The 16,586-nt window shown below is 35.2% G+C and overlaps 1 protein-coding gene across 1 annotated transcript in view; it reads left to right on the forward strand.

Annotated features, from left to right (window-relative positions):
- The window catches only part of PREX2 (phosphatidylinositol-3,4,5-trisphosphate dependent Rac exchange factor 2), a 169,117-nt gene that overhangs the window by 98,164 nt on the left and 54,367 nt on the right, over window positions 1-16,586 (forward strand). The window contains exons 25-31 of the mRNA XM_015619412.3: window positions 205-412; window positions 5,348-5,527; window positions 8,298-8,392; window positions 10,340-10,422; window positions 10,754-10,844; window positions 12,045-12,173; window positions 15,275-15,316. Of these exons, the coding sequence (XP_015474898.1) occupies window positions 205-412; window positions 5,348-5,527; window positions 8,298-8,392; window positions 10,340-10,422; window positions 10,754-10,844; window positions 12,045-12,173; window positions 15,275-15,316 (828 nt within the window). The remainder of the gene's footprint in view (window positions 1-204; window positions 413-5,347; window positions 5,528-8,297; window positions 8,393-10,339; window positions 10,423-10,753; window positions 10,845-12,044; window positions 12,174-15,274; window positions 15,317-16,586) is intronic.

Raw genomic sequence — 16,586 nt, forward strand, 5'->3', positions numbered from 1 at the left:
ATTTTAAAGCATAAGAGGTAGTCATAATTTCACAATAACTTTTTGCTAAATAGCTTGACTTTGAAATGCAAATAAAATGCAAAATTAAATAAGTACATGGATTTTTAAACAGAAAAATATTTCAGTGTGTGTTAGTTTTACTAACTTTAAAACGTACTTTGAAAAAAAGATGATGATGATGAAATCCCTTTGGATTATTCTCAGGTAAACTGAATCCCATGATTTATGTCCAACATACCATTACTACTATGGCTGCCCCTTCAGGACAATCTCTTGGGCAGCAAGAGGGCCACGGTCTGAGGTACCTCTTGAAAGAAGAAGACTTAGAAACACAAGATGTCTATCAAAAATTGCTGTTCAAATTACAAGCTGCACTGAAAGAGGTGGAAACATGTGTCTGCCAAATAGATGAGTAAGTAAATGTTACCATCTGGACTTGCCTTTAATTTTTCTGTTGAAGATAATGATAAAATTTGGGCTATGTTTTTGTGTAGTATAGGAATCAATGCTGACTTCAGATAGAATTGAAATAAAGAATTTAAGTGCAGGTAATGCTGTATTTTGGTCTTTTTGCAGTGCGCCTTACTATTTTCCCCACAGTTTGTAGTTTTTTCCCAGTTTTTAGTTTTTCTTTAGAATGTGGCAAAGTTAATTTGAAGTGGGGAAAATATGAGGCACACAATGTCACCTACAATTTCACTAAGAATGGAAACAAAGGTCAGAGGTATAAAAACAGGTTTTATTGAACTCTTCAGGTATTGCTGAGTAGTCCCACAGATGAATTTTTGAGGAAGGCATTACTCATCTATAGGGAGAGCATTAATTTAGACATTTTTCAAAACCGAGTTAACCTTAAGGAAGAACTGTGGATTTAGGGAGAGCCACCTTTGAGTGATTAGGAGAATCACTGACTCTTGAATGTGGGAGACTGAGTCTCATCACAGGTAGTCCTAATTCAGGACAAGGATTTATAACTTGCTTTTTCATTTGCTAAGGAAGTGGGTTGACTTCTGGGCTATTTACTGTCTTGGGATAAGGATGAAGAAGGGTAAGATGTATTTAAGTTTTGAAAGATCCCATATGCAATGCAAATGTCAGAAATTAATTTTGAAAATGAAAACAGCAAAATTTTTTGAATTTAAAAGGCAATCTGTCACGATCTCCAGTTTAGAGAAGTGGTGTATCATTGTTTCTCCTGTTATCTTGAACATTGTAGACTGATTTCTCCTTTCATGTGTACTTAAGAATTCGATTTCTTATTTTTACTGTTCTCATAGTAATTGTAATAGTTATGTAGTAATAAGGAGTTGCAATGTATCACATACTGCAACTTGGAATGAAGGCAAGAATTGACTCAGTATTTTTAAGAAAATGTTGTTTTCTGTGCCTTTACATAGTTCTGATAATTATTGTGCTGAAGATTGAATCAATTAATTTAATCCATTATAATTTCAGTGCTTGGGTATACTTAGAAACTACTGTCTTTAAAGCCTGTGTTGTCTTTCTTCCTTGTGGAAGTCAGAAAATTATATATGGAATTTTAGTCAATATTTCAGGAAGTTCCAGTTGCCAGTATGCCACACCTTTCCTTTCCACTCCCTTGAGCTTGTGATGCAAAATCACAGGAAATTCTGAGCCTTTCTTTTGTATGAATATATATATAAATATACACACTCACAGAAAAACTGTGTGTACAGGAATATATGTATGTCTATACATATATTCATTTTAAGAGCCATGCAGTTTTGACAGTAAACACAAGGGTTCACTTTTTTAATTCCTAAATTTCCTGTACACTGACCTTGTAGCTGATCTTGTATAAGGTGCACAGAGGCATTTAGCAAATTTTACCTTTGGCTAATTGGAAGACTGAGGCTTTTCATGCTTTTCCTCATGGACATTGAGTGGACTGCCAGTGAGTAATTACTGTAAAGGAAAGCAGCTCTATAGAGGAAACAGGATAGCCAAGAGACCTTCTTAAAAGTGCTGAACAGGGAAGAGTGAGCAGTTCAGAAGTACCTGGTATATTAGAAAATAGTTACAGATACTAATTAACTCTTGAGATTTAGGACTTAAGAAACAAAAGATAGAGTGACACAATAGATAATTTGACAATTGTGCTTGAATTAGAAATTTTTGTACTTCAACAGCTGGGAGGAAATGCTTGAACATACTATTTTTTTGTTTTTATAAAGACAGTAGAATTTATGTTTTCTGCTGTGGCATAGTAGCAGTAAAATTTATGTCATTCTTTACTGAATTGCTTATTATTCTAAACAATATTTTAATAATGTTTAATATTTTAATATTCTCAGGACAGACAATATGAGCATATTATCTGTCACAATTTTTAATTTATGTTGATATTGTGTGACAGTAAAATTCAACAACTGAATACTGTTTGGTACCCTTTATACCTACTGCTAAAAAACTTGCTCATTAATATTGCTAGAGGTTTCTGGGTTGAGGTCAGTATTGGTCTATGTTTCAGCTCACAAAATCTTGGGGCAGTGTCATCTGCTCAGCCTCTTCTGTCTGTTAGTGAATTGAAAAATGAGTGTTTCATCTGAAGAGCAGGTCTGTGAGAGCCTATGGATTATGGCAAGGGAACATTTAAGAGAAAATTTTGTACTTCTAGCATTGTCTGCATAAGAGTCTATGTGACGGTTTGCTGATGAGGTTTGGTTGGATAAGGGATGTAATTCTGACAGAGAGAGAGAAAAATACACACAGAATATGTATCCCCTTTCCACAGCCTCTCAAGGCTCCACTGTGCTCACACTCAAATAGTTTAATAGTATCCCAATGGTTCTTTAGTGATGCTGCAGATACCCCATGCTGCTAGGTGTTACACAGAAATAAGTAGTTTTTAAAATTGTTTTCAATATGGTCCTACTGTGTTCTTGGTTCTCATGCACTCAGTGCTCTCCCATTATCCCAGCTGTTTTTTGAAAAGATATCTTTCGTATACAAGAGGCTTGAACATTTCTCAAGCCTCTGTGGAGTGAGGAAGAGACAGAGAAGGTCAGAGGTTGAAGGAGGTTTTTTGTTACTGCCATTTTTAGTTCTTTGACTAACCATAGCAGGTTTTCTTTGTTGTAGTTGTGTTGACTTGAGTTGCCCATAGGAATAATTCCACAGGTGAGGATTTCTTTTTTTTTTTAAGATTTAAATTTCTCTGTTTCATTGAAATATACTTCAGAGAGACTCTCCAGCTGTTAGTCACTATTCACACATGTGTTTCCCCTTTGAGAGCTAGATGTCTAAGGTAATTTTGTTTGGGATAGATAACACATTTCTAGAGAAAATGTGTTGTGCATGTGTTGTGTTTAAGAAGAAAAACAAAAGTAAATTTAAGCATGATTACTGGGGAGGGGATGTATCCATGCTTTTATTTTAAACTCCCTGGACTGAGCTTTTAAGAGCACATCAGTGACCTCAGTACCTACTTGCTCCAGAACTTGGTAATCCAAGGTTCTATCTTTCATTCACAGTAGTTCAGCAGAAAAATTTTCCTTAGAAAAAGAGCCTGCCTGCTGAGAGAAATGGAAAAGCCCCCTTAGGAAAAGATCCAGCTACCTTAATCAGTCTTTTACTGAGGTCTTGGCAGCAGTGACTAAACAGTCACATAAAAGAAGGGGATAAAGAATAAAAGAAGTCTGTCTGTGTCTTGACAAATAATTACTCAGGGGAAGATACTTTCAGGAGCTGAAATTGCAGTTCATTATGCTTGTTTCTTACTCTTGATTATTTTCTTGCAACAACAAACTCCCCAAGAAGTTACTAGAATGAACTTTTATTTTTAAGTGGATGGGAGTGGGAACACAAGAACAAGCAAAAGTATAGATTCATCTTTGTCCTCATCTCATCTTTCAGAAGGCAGAACTATATGGTCTTTTTGGAATGGATCTTTTGGTTTAAGAGCAATATTAGAATGATCTGCCATGAATTTGCCTAATCATTTTTTGAACCCCTTACATATTTCTTACTAAGAAAATAAGATTTATAGATATGAAAAAAAGGTTTCTTTGGGTTTCTGCTTCAATAACACATTATTATAGGACAAGCTCAAAACCACACAATCTCTAGCATGAGATCAACAGTTGAACACTGATGGAAAATATGGGCCCCATCTCTCTTCCTGTATTCATGGAATTATGCTTGCCAGTTACTGGAAAGAACTGAGTTGTGATTTCCTACTAATACAAAGTGTTATGGCATCATGTAGCCCAAAAGACATCTGTCTAGTGGAGGGGTGAGTTTAAATTCTAGTGAAATTATACCTTTAGTATCATTTTTCTGTATTCCAGTTGCAGTTCAGATCAGTACCTTTAACTATAGGTGGGATAAAATCTATCTGTCTATTCCCATCAGTAGCAAGAATTTTGTGTAAGAAGATTTAACATATGTTTGAATCCTGCCATGTTCTTGGTAGGACGTTTGCCAGTTGACCATTCTTACAGCTCCTTCAATAAAAAACCCTGCTACTATTTCTAAGTAATTCAAGGGGGAAAAAAAGCTTAGTTCAGTCTCCTCTGATTTCAGGTAGTTAGCAAGAAATTTTTGCAAGAAAAATGCTGCTTTAGAAGTCCAAATATTAATTTGAAAATGTGATTTTAATGGAGTGTTTGGGAAATAGGAATTAAAGGACAATTGCCCATTATTGCTGTTCTGATCTTGAAAGTAAATTAGAGCAGCTCAGTATGAATTAATCATCCAAGAACATTGCCAGTATTTCTGCATGTTCTAAAAGTAGCAATCTGCACTGTTCTGTCTTCTTGGCTGGATGTCACTTTTGTGCTCGTCACAGACGCTTGTATGTTAATCATCAGTTTTACTAGTGACAATGGCTTAGACACTTTGAATGTCAGTAAGCACACAGAGATGTTAATAAAGATCTTTAAAATGCCCTAGTAGAATAATTTGTGATGCACACTGGCGTGTCTTGTACAGTAGTAATTGGGAAAATACATACTTTTCACAGACATACAGTTTCTTCAGTTTGTTTTCTTGATTTGTGCTAAGAAGTGCAGGATTCATATTTAAAAATAGTTATGTTAATATGCAGTTTGACCCCAAGTGTCCAAGAATGTGCTGTATTTCTTCTCCAGCTGGAATCATTACTTTCACACACGATTAAGTATTTGGTAAGGTTAATGTGTTTCACTGTTGGACTTTTTAACAACAGAATTTGTCACTTCCTTCCCTTGTTTCAAATAGATATTTACTGAATTAAGATATTCCCTTCACATATTATAGAATAATAGTTGGAGGATGGTGATGAGAAATGTTATACTGTTGCTAGCTCACATTAATGTGCCTTTTTTTTTGTGTGTGTGTTTCACAGCCTTCTTTCTTCAATAACATATTCTCCCAAATCAGAACGTAAAACGCCTGAACCTTTAATACCAGCAGACAGCGACAATGAAAAGGGTGAAAGGAATGGGAAGAAAGTCTGTTTCAGTGTAACAGGGGATGAACAAGAAGATTCTGGTCATGATACCATCAGTAACAGGGATTCTTACAGGTAACTTTATTAATAATATTTTTATTTTTCAACTGAATCAAGTACGGAAATCTGTAAAGTATCAAGTGGTTATGAAGACCATTGGAACATGATTCTGACACTACTAATGGAGGAGTGACTAGCCTCAAGATGTGTAAAATAAAGTTTTATGAGTACAGATTAGTTATTAGGTCTTAGTTTCCCAAATCTCGATAGGATATCACAACCAGAGATGTAAAACTTTAGATTATCTGTCTTATAAAAAACAGAAATAACTTGTTATTATGTCTCCAACAACAAACCAAATATCTACCATGGAAAGCAGGGTGATACAGCCACCATTCTGCCTGAACTAAAAAAAAATACACTGTTTATCAACATATATTTCTCACCTTTCACTCTAAATACTGTAGCATCAACTCACCTCTAGAATTTGTAATGCATCACGTTTCCTGTGAATGAGAATACAAAGAATTTTGGAGAGGAAGGAGTAATTATAGCAAGTATAGTTCTTATATAGATTATACTATCTTGCTTAGAGAGAATTGGTTAACTGCATGATATTAAAACTAAATTTAAATTTTAGCTGCAAGTAAAATGAATGTTCATTATTTGTTCAGTATCATAGTTCATTATTATGCTCAGAAATTAGAAGCTCAGTAGGTTCATCATTTTTCTGCTGAACCTTGTGTTGCTGAGATCTCTTTCTAAGCTGTATTTGATTTCTGCAGCCTGGTAGATATGAACCCTTCATCAGAATAGAAAGAGAACCATACAGATATAAATGCAGAAATTATTTGCACAGATTAAGTTTGTCTTGTTCTTAACATGGTGAACACACAGGCAAAGTTCTTGGTCCAGCAGAAGAGCATTTAGAGTCTCCTGCATGTTTGTGATGTGCCAAACCGACTGTTGATGAGCTGCTCCTGTGAGGTGTGCTTGCTCCTGTTGGGAGATTTCCCAGCTGGCACAGGATTTGTATGTGGAGAAAGAAGGTGTGACCCAGGACATGGGCATCTCTTTGTTCAAAACATTTTCTTTTTTCTGATTCCTGTCCTTTATAGTTCATTCTGACTCTGTAGGAATAATAAAACCTAGGGTTCCATATACAGAATAATCATAAAATTTGTGCATTAAGGACACGTGTTGGAGTGAGATTGGAATGGTTTTTTCTCTGCTTAAATAATTGTATTAGTCAACACTTAAGACCTCCAGCTCTCATAATGCCACAGTGGTTATTACTGGAACTGTTTGGCTAATTTCAGCCATTATAATGCTCTCATTTTGTGTAGGGTCTCCTTCTAAACCTTACAATACAACACAAAAATCATGCAGAATGACAGAGCAAATGCATCTAATCTGTTTCTCATTTTCCTGTGTTTTATTTTCTCATGCTTTGCACAACCCAGTTTTAATTAACCTTCATCTCCCCTTTGGAGACTTTAATAAGTGAATAGAGTTAGAAAACATTTCTTAATATCCAGCCAGAAATTTTTAATACTCCTTGGGACTGTTCACCAGCTATTAGGAACATGTTGTTACTGATGTCTTTTCATCTACTTAATGGTTATGATTGTAATTACATCATATTGCTTCATTTAAAAGTTTAACTCATTCACTTACCTTGTTGACTACAGGTCCAAAACATGGATGTTAGCCAGGAAATGTAAGTCGCTCTGCCTAAATTAGTGAAAAGTCACTTCTGTATCTACACAAATAAAGAAAACAAATATGGAGCACACATATAACAGCAGTGCTATTTTAAGAATGGATATGTTAATCTTGGTGAATGGGTCCAAATCCTAAGATACATATCCATATCATAAGATACATATCATTATGTATAAACATCCCTTAGGTACACTTTTACATTATCTTACATTCACTTGGGTTTTTAAGACTCCCTCTGCTGGATAATTACTTAAGCATTTCCTGCATTGAAACAAAATTATTTTCATATGCCTAAATAACACTGAAGACTTTGAATTCAAATGTATCTTCACAGGATTTTTAGTACGAATGTCTGTGTTTTACTCTGGTTTTGCTACAGAAGTAGGTACTTCTCTGTGTGTTTTCTGTGCAGAAAAAATTGTTTTTGAGAGAAAAGAGCAGAAAAAAATTACAAATTTAAATCCCCAAATCTCCCTATCCAACCAATGTGGATGAAATTTTGTATGCATAGAAGTTTTGACTGAAGCCAAAGATGCAAATGTCTATACATGTCTAAACAAAAAGGAACAGCTGGAAGAGATGGGATCATGAACTGTTTTGACTGACATGGAAAATAGTTTGTAGTTTGAGTTTTGGTGCTACTCAAATGAATCAAATCTCCTGTAAACCCTCAGTGAGACTCTGTTGTGCAAGTTGTAAAAACTCAGTGTTTGTATTAGCTATGAATCAGGACAAAATGTGAAGTAACTAAAATATCTGAGGTCACAGATTCAAAAACTGCCACTCATGCAAGAACAGTTGGTTGTTTTGCATTCAACTATTATTGAATGTATTATTATTCTGTATTACTATTCTGCAAGTACTTGTTCACAGGTAAGAGGAAGGAAGATAATTGAAGCATCTATTTTGGGAATCCGGTCTTTTGAGTCCTACCAGGACTGCAAATTAAATGAAAGCCTAAGCAAAGGGATATTTATTATGTATAAAGAATTACACAGGCCTTCTCATCATCAAATGTAGCATGGGAAAAGGGAAATAATTTCCATAACTTTTTTTACAGAGCCTATGTTTAAGGACATAGCTTTATTTATTTTTTTTTGTTTTGTGTTTAATTTTCAAGTGACTGCAACAGCAATAGGAACTCCATTGCCTCTTTCACCAGCATTTGTAGCAGTCAGTGCAGTTCTTATTTTCACAGTGATGAAATGGATTCAGGTATGTTTAGAAAAGTTATCTATGAATCTGTCTTTGTTTCTTTTATTCAATTTTATTATTTTAATTTGCCTGGCAGTTTTATTGTTTTTATTTTAAAAATTACATCCTTCTTAGTAATAGATGTGCATAATTTTGCTTCTGCCTAGTTAGTGCTGCACTTAGGAATCCTTCTGTAAAAGAGAGTCAGCATTCCATTATCTCTGTGAATAGACTGTATTAGAGCTCCTGGAATCACTGCTTTTCATGTCTTTCATGTCTTGACATTGCATTGTGTTGCACAGAGTTAGGAGCATTTTAGGTGAGTGTGGAGTGCTGTCCTAGCCAGTGTCAGCACCTAGACAGCAGGAAATGGCTGTGTGCTCTTGTAGGAAGGAATGTGAGATCACATGGAAGCACGTTCTTGTTTATGCCATGACAAATTGGATTTAAGTAATTGCAGCTGCTAATAGGAATGGGAATTTAACTGCATGGAGAAGGAGGTCATATACTCAGGGACTAATAATAAAAAAAAATATTTGCTCTAAGCTGGGAATTTATCATTTGGGAATGATTTAGGGAAAGAAAAAACTGAGCATATTAGTTGAATGTGGCCCACCAGCGAGGCCTGGCCATAGTGAAGGCAAACTTTTGTTGCTCATTGTACCAGGAGAGATATTTTCAGTTGGAACAGGAAAGTATTAAGACATTATGTAAGGTATCTGAGATACCTTGTGAATACCTTGACAGAATTTCATTTCCAGAAATGATACATACTTACACAGCTAAGCTAATACAGAGTAAAGGATGAAGCACATAATGAATTGTTAATAAAAAAGGAGACCCAGGGTCTGTATCTTCAGCTTTAGATAAAAATGAGCTGATACACTGTTGTGCAGCATCAAGCTGAAGTACCAGCTGAGGTGCCTAAAAGGACATGTCTTTGCTAGCCAAGCACAGATACAGTGCTTTAGATGGCAAATATTGCTGCTCAGTGAAACTCACACTCTCTGCTGACTTAATTTTCAGCTGGTTCCAAAGTTAACCTGGCTAACTCTAGATCAGAGCTCTTGGGCACCATGCTGTGTTGCCATTAAAATCCTGTGAAGAGGTATAATGGTTGTAAGGACGTCTAAATGAGCTAAAAAAAAATCAAGGAAAGAAAAGTGCTGTTAAAGTGTTTCACTGACATAAGAAAAATGAGTCTAGATTAACCTTGAATATAAAAATTTGGATCATACATTATCAAGTGGCTACTTCTTGTCTGTCACCAACATCAAGGAGGAAAGCCAGTTTTAAGCTCAATTTTTAAACATTTTTTTGAAAGAGTTTGATGTGTATCACCTGTTGTCTGAAACAGCAAGTGACAAGGCAGTGACCTAAGAGTCCTCCTCCTTTGCACTTTATTCACTTTTCATGTTGTATGTGCTGCTAAAACTTCATATCAAATACAGGATTTGGGTGTTGTATTTTTGCTGGATTACTAAAATCTCAGAACCATTTTGTTAGTAAGAACATTAGGACTGTGAATTATCTGTAGAGTCTTTATAAAAACTTTGCACTGAATGGGTTTCAGTGACTTTGTGGTCTGCTGCATTGGGTTCACACTTGGCCATTTAGCCTGGAGTTTAGTATGTTCTCCAGAAGAGAAGAATTGTATGTTCTGGTCACAGAATGGTTGAGGTTTCAAGGGAGCTTTTGGGATGATCTTGTCTAGTCCTCCCCTCAAGTAGGCTCATCTAAAGCATCTTCCAGAACCATGATCAGTTGGGTTTTGAATATGAATTTCTTTAAGAGATATTTCTGTATTATTGAGTAAGTAATAAATGCAAATTGTGTAGGGAAAACAGTTACTATAGTCCTGACAGTGTAAACATCAGTCTGTGTGCAAAGCAGATTATCTAAGTTGCAAAGGTTTTGGAAAACATGCTGAAGCTTCTAAACAGTTTCTCATTTTAAAATATTTTTTAGGTGATGAGCTTCCCATAAGTGTTCGAATCTCCCATGATAAACAGGACAAGCTCCATAGCTGCTTGGAGCATCTTTTTGGTCAAGTATGAGATTATTTTTCTTGGCTTTGACACTGATGTCTGTGCTTGAGCTAAGATGTCTTTAGAAAATACCTCTTTTTAATTTTGCTTCCCACTGTTTACTGGGCTGGTATGTATTTACTCATTTTCCCTCAGTTTTCTGTAAATAGTCCAAAACTGCAAATTAAACAGCTCCTTAAATTTAGTCTAACATTTTCTAGTTTGTTACTTTAACTAGAGCCATTAGGTAAGAAAGAATCCAAAGTTGCTCATCAGTAGTCCACATTTCTTACAGAAAATATTTGTAATTGTTGCTGTAAAAAACATCTTTCTCACAGAACCTTGATCCCAACAGGTCGATTCAATTGTCAATCTTTTGAAAGGACCAGCTGTGATGAGGGCCTTTGAGCAGACAAAATACTTTACACCAGGTCGAGGCCTCCAAGGTAACATTTAATTCCAGCTATTGAGAATCAAAAGGCAGCTTGAAGGGAAATGGCTGCTCCCTCCTTGAGCTGCTGTTAAAGAACTGATTTTGCTTAATCTTGGTATATTCTGCAATAACTGATTGTTGAAGTTCATGTTAAATAGATCCTAATTCTTAGCTGCAAACTGGCTCCTTAAATTTTATTGCATAATGTAGGAAAAAATTCCAAAATCAACTAAATTTTAGATTCTGAACTGATGTATTCATGAGATTTTTGAAGCAAGAAGTTTTTTATATTGCAGGTGTTTTAATACATTTTTGTCACAACTACTGAAAGTCATTCCTGATCTTTTTTATTATCAACGCCAGATTTTTTTAATTTTATTTTTGTGGTTATATTACGTTTGAAGTGGATTTATAAATAAGTTGTGATTTATAGTCACAGCAATATTTATGCCAAATACATACTTATAAATAAGTATAACTGATTGCTTAAAAACACCCTGTATGTAAATTCCACTACCACTTGTATGGTTGCTTAAGTTGAAGGGTAAAAATAAGCATCTGGTGGAAGTCATAAGTGATGAAAAACAGAAAGGACTTCTTTCAGTAGACTGAGTTTTAAAAAAAAAAAGAAAGAAGTTCAATGTGAAACTGATAGTTTTATTAATATCAATATTAAGATGTATTGACCCTACATGTCTTTTAGCAAAGAATATTGGTTTTAGGTCATCAGAGTGTGTTTTTTACCCTGTTTACAAGGTTTTACAAAGCCTGAATTGCTACCTGCTAAATGAATTTGCTCAAAAAGAGTACATAACTTCCTTTTTACTTTTTTCTTTTTTTATGGTTTTATATTTTTTTTTGTTTTGTTTTGAGTTTTCTGTTTAGTTTTTTTTTTCAGTAAGTTATTTTGGTATAAATTTAATTTTCTTATTGAAACCATTTTGACTTTAAAAGTTCCAGGGTCCTACTTACCACGCACCTTCTGTGTTATGCACCTGCTTCAGAAAGAATCATTTTTGGGGATGCTGCTCACTCTCTCCTTAGACTTAAGCAGGGAGCTTAGATGACTGTTAGACCTGTCACCATAGCTTCAACTAGAGTTGAATAAGTTGCCAACTCCTTGAACAATGCAAACATTTAAGAAAAAACAATGTCTTACTGTGACTTGCTCAGGAGGCTTAAGCAGAAAAATACTATTTTTGTCCTTGCTTAGAGTTTCAGCAAGAAATGGAACCAAAGCTCAACTGTCCAAAGAGGCTACGACTCCACATCAAGCAAGACCCTTGGAACCTCCCCAGCAGTGTCCGGAGTCTTGCCCAGAATATCAGAAAATTTGTAGAAGGTTAGTGTAAAAACAACACCATCATAAATAAGCACTTCATTAATAATACAGAGAGAAGAGAAGGGAAGGGAAGGGGAGAGATACACAGCTGCTTCCTGCTGCTTCCAGGCAAGGTTTGTGGAACACAGTGTAGTCTATAGATAAGTTGTACTCTCAATAACAGGGTTAGTGGAGTTTATCTCAGCTGTCTTATACTTACCCTGTTAGCTTTAGATGCTGAAGAGAAAATAGTCTTTTGAAGAGGAAAATAGTCTTCCGACAAGTGAAAACAAAGGAACCATATGTTGAATGTGGTAGGTTTTTCAGTTGCTACTGAAGTCCAGTGGACTTAACTGATTTGTCACAAAACTTCATGGGACTGATAAACCAAAATGAGGTTTTTATTGAAATTTAGCTATTTTTCCCCCTGTTTAACTGGAAAGATGAAGACCCCACAGATTTTGTCCTGTACCTTGGACTTTGTGCTTTGCTGGAGTTGTTCTCTCTCTTTCTGTTACAAAGCCATGGTTTTAATTTAATCCATCCTAACTGATGCTATCACTCCACTGCTCCTCTGCCTCCCTTCCAGTGCTGTATAGAAGTTACCAAGTACTTTGTTCCGCTTCACAACCAAGAGACAGTGTGAGATGAGGTTTTAGACTTTCTCCCCTGTCTTTATACGAAAGTAGGTGGCCTTTTCCCTCCAGAATATCTTGCCTGTAATTCCTGCTTTATATCCTGTGCTGCTTGATAAATAAACAGAAATAAAGAGTAAGATTATTTTTATAAAAATGCCTATGCTAGGATTCTCTGTGGGAACAAAAGCTTAGGACTAGCTTTAAATTATTTTTGTGTGTGTGTTTAGCTTCTTCTGCTTGTGGGCTAGTTGCTATAGTGTCCCTTAAAGAATCAGTTAAATATCAGACCAATGGGAAAGAACTTTGTGATAAGTTTTATGATTATAAAATTTCAAAAACCAGTCAGCCAAGTCAAACAAACTCTTCCCTCTCTGACTTGGCATTTCTGATTTGAGATACATCATATTTTCAGAGCCTGGGTTAGGAAATTATAAAAACAGCCACAGAAATGTCTCCTTTTTGGAGTTAATCACAGTGGGCTGGCTCTCCAATACTAAGAATACTCCTTTTAGTTTAATGGTGGCTGTCACTGAGTGAAAAATTAATAAATTGTTTTGAATCACTTTTTTTTCTACAGGTCCTTCTTCAGCTTAAATTTTCTGTAGAAATATTCCTGTAGAAAAGCTAAGTAAGATTTTTGATCAGAAGAAGAGGTGTTCTAGAGCAAGCCAGATTTCTAGCCAGCTAGTCATTTAATTACAGGAGGAAGTGCAGTTGTTTTTCTAGCAGCATAATTTTAAGTTTAAACAGGAAATATGATGCAACTGAGAAAGTTTGTATCTATTTTAAGTTAGGAGTGAGGTGTGACAGAGCCTTTCAGTTATTGAAGGCATAAAAAAATGTGTGTCAATTTAAATTATAAACCATGCAAAGCAAAATCTATCATTTTGAAATATTTTCAGGTGTGAAAAATAAAATAAAAATAAAATCTTGCCTTTCCTGGCAAGGATCAGAATAGCAGATTAATGTGGGGTTTTTAAAATAAAGTACAAAAGAATATTTAAAAATAAAAGAAGCTGAAGGCATCTTGCATTGCAAATCAGAATTTAAGAGAAACTGCTAGGGAATTATTCTTTTCCATAAACATGTATCAAGAGGGAGTGAGAACTTCCATATCATTTGGTATTTGTTGAAAAGCAAATGATTGACATCCAAGGTTCACTTATAACCCCAGGTAAGTAGAAAATAATCTAAAAACGCTCTTTTGCCTGTGGGTATATTTTGAAGCACAGAAGACTTATAGAAGTGATAAAAGAGAGTTGCAGTGTCCTGTGATTTCCCCATAAGCAGGAAATCATTATTTATAGATACTTCAAATTGTTTTGAATTCAGAGATCCAACTAATCTTATCTAAAACAAGATGCAAGTATCTGAGTTATTCAGATAAAAGCCCTATTTCTCTACACTCTATTTTCAGTTATTAAGTTACATTTAGACTCCAAGACGCCAGGTTATTAATCTCTGTTTTCTTTTTCAAAAGACAAGAGGCTAAGACAAAGGCCCAGAACCAGAAATTTTTAGGAATAACTAATAATTTTTAATGTTTGGGTGTTTGTATTTGTGGCAGTAAAGGTGTAGGGGAAAACATTACCAAATGATCTTATTGTCCATATAGCCAATTTCAGCCCTGCTTGTGCACTGAACAGGGCTTTGAATAGGACTGCAGAGAAACTTGGGTGTGTGAAAGAAGGTTTGGAAAGAAGTGAAAGTGTGTGTGTGTTCCTCCAAGTAGTACCTGTAGGACAAGTGATGTGCTCAAAGTTGGGCACTCTCTAAGGTTAATCTTCCTGCTTCTTAGAGCACTGGTAAACACATTTAAATTTGTGCTCTGGTCATAAATTACACTTCCTTCAGCCTGCCTGCAGCCTTTGAAAAGCAGCTCCCTCCAAAGAAAACATAAAAGGTGTGGGGGGGAAGTATAAAGAGAGATAAACCCACATTTTTGCGTGTGTAAATGAAGATTTTTTTATTTTTTTTTTTACTTTTTAACTTCATAGATTGTTAAGTCAAAAGACATTTTTTTGAAGCAAAATAAAATTCTGAAGGCTGGAAGTAAAGTGCAAATGCTGCTGTATTTTTCCTAAATGCTTTGGTTTGCATTAAAATGGGGATAATTTGAGATTTTTGGGTATGAACAAAGAGTACATGAGAAGGAGAAGAAAGAATTAGGGTAATGTGGGAATCAATGAAAACTGGAATCTGAAAACTCGGTTTCCCAGAGTTTTGGGGCTGGAATTCTTCATGTATGGACTTGCTCTGGAGAGCTGCTACACATGTGCTCTGAGATAGCAGCTGCCTTTTCGTTGCCATATGTACAACAATGTGAAGTTGAGACTCATTACTGGTTTTTTAGGTATGAATCAGCATTGCCTAGAAAGAAGTTGGAGTTAAGCTGGTATGAAATGAGAAACTGTGAATGTAATATTATGTTGATGAAAATACTTGTAACCATTACCTCAAAATATTTTCTTCTTTTTCTTTAAGAGGTGAAGGCACGAATACTCTTGGCACTTCTTGAATATACAGGTAATTTTGCTTGTTTTGGGAGGGAGAGAAGTGAATATGGGTGGTTTGAGATAATTTTTGCTTTTGAATAGAAACTCTGTGTTTACATTAAGGGGAAAAATCTCAGATATGATAAAACCCGGTAATCAGCAACTTCATCCCACTGTTTAGAGTAAGGAATCCTGAAGAACACAGTTTCAGATATTTTTAACAAACACTGCACATTCCTTTTTTTTTATTTTAATGCAAAATACCTTATCTGGTCATTTACTCTAGATCTTGGCAGATAAAGTAAGTACTAAACACTCAGCTTTTCCACAGTGTCTCAGCCATCCTTCTTCTCTGGGCGTTTTCTTATTTACTGTTTTTCTTTTCATTCCCATCTGTTTCCAGATTGATATTGCCATTTTAACCCATGCCTTTCCTTTTATCTCTTTTTAGAGAATATTTAAGTTCCTCCTTTCTGGAAGGAGTCCAATTATTCTCTGTATTAATTCTACTATCATGCCATACAGCATACAGCTTAAAATACACAAAACAGGGACATGTGCCTACAAAATTACTGTCACTGAATCAGTATTTAAAAAGTAATATCTCTGCCACAAGTTCTCCCACAGTTTTTAGGTGCCTATGTGTTCAAGTAGGCAGTCGAGTTTAACTGTTAAGCTCATTATTTTGACCATCTTACAGCACTATATGAATGCATGACGTAATTGTTTCTGTTATGACACACAAGAATAATTTTATATAGGGGATTATAATATTTTTTGTCAGATTTCTTCAAAATATTAGAAAAGTTTTTAGTAATTCCTCAAAATAAGAAGTGATTTGATAAAATGTCCTAGACTTGATTTTTTAAAAACAGTTTTCCTTACTTATATTGTTTTATAAGCTGGTAAACTCAAGTTTATTTTTTATAAAAATATTTCTGTAGAAGGACCCCAAAATGCTCTTGTATTCAGTATCTGATGTTCAAATAGTATTAAATGAGATTTAGAAATGTGTTTGAGTCACAGGGGGGCTGCTTCAGAAGCAGGAAGTACAGAGGAAGTCAGCTGCTGTTAGAAGGAAAGAGATAAAATTCAGCAAAGTGAGGAAACAATGTGTGTTGGGCTCAAATCCTGAGTACTCCCATAAATCTGGAAAATTTTTGACCATGGAGAAGCAGGGGGATTTTTAAGGTTGGAGAGTTGGAGTTGTATATAGTTCTTAAAGAAGAAAATCCTCTCTGTTCTAGATTTGCACAACTTGAGAGACACAGAGAACAATCAAAAAAAAAAAAAAAAAAAAA

This window comes from Parus major, chromosome 2 (assembly GCF_001522545.3).
Source record: "Parus major isolate Abel chromosome 2, Parus_major1.1, whole genome shotgun sequence".
In the NCBI taxonomy this organism is placed as follows: domain Eukaryota; kingdom Metazoa; phylum Chordata; class Aves; order Passeriformes; family Paridae; genus Parus; species Parus major.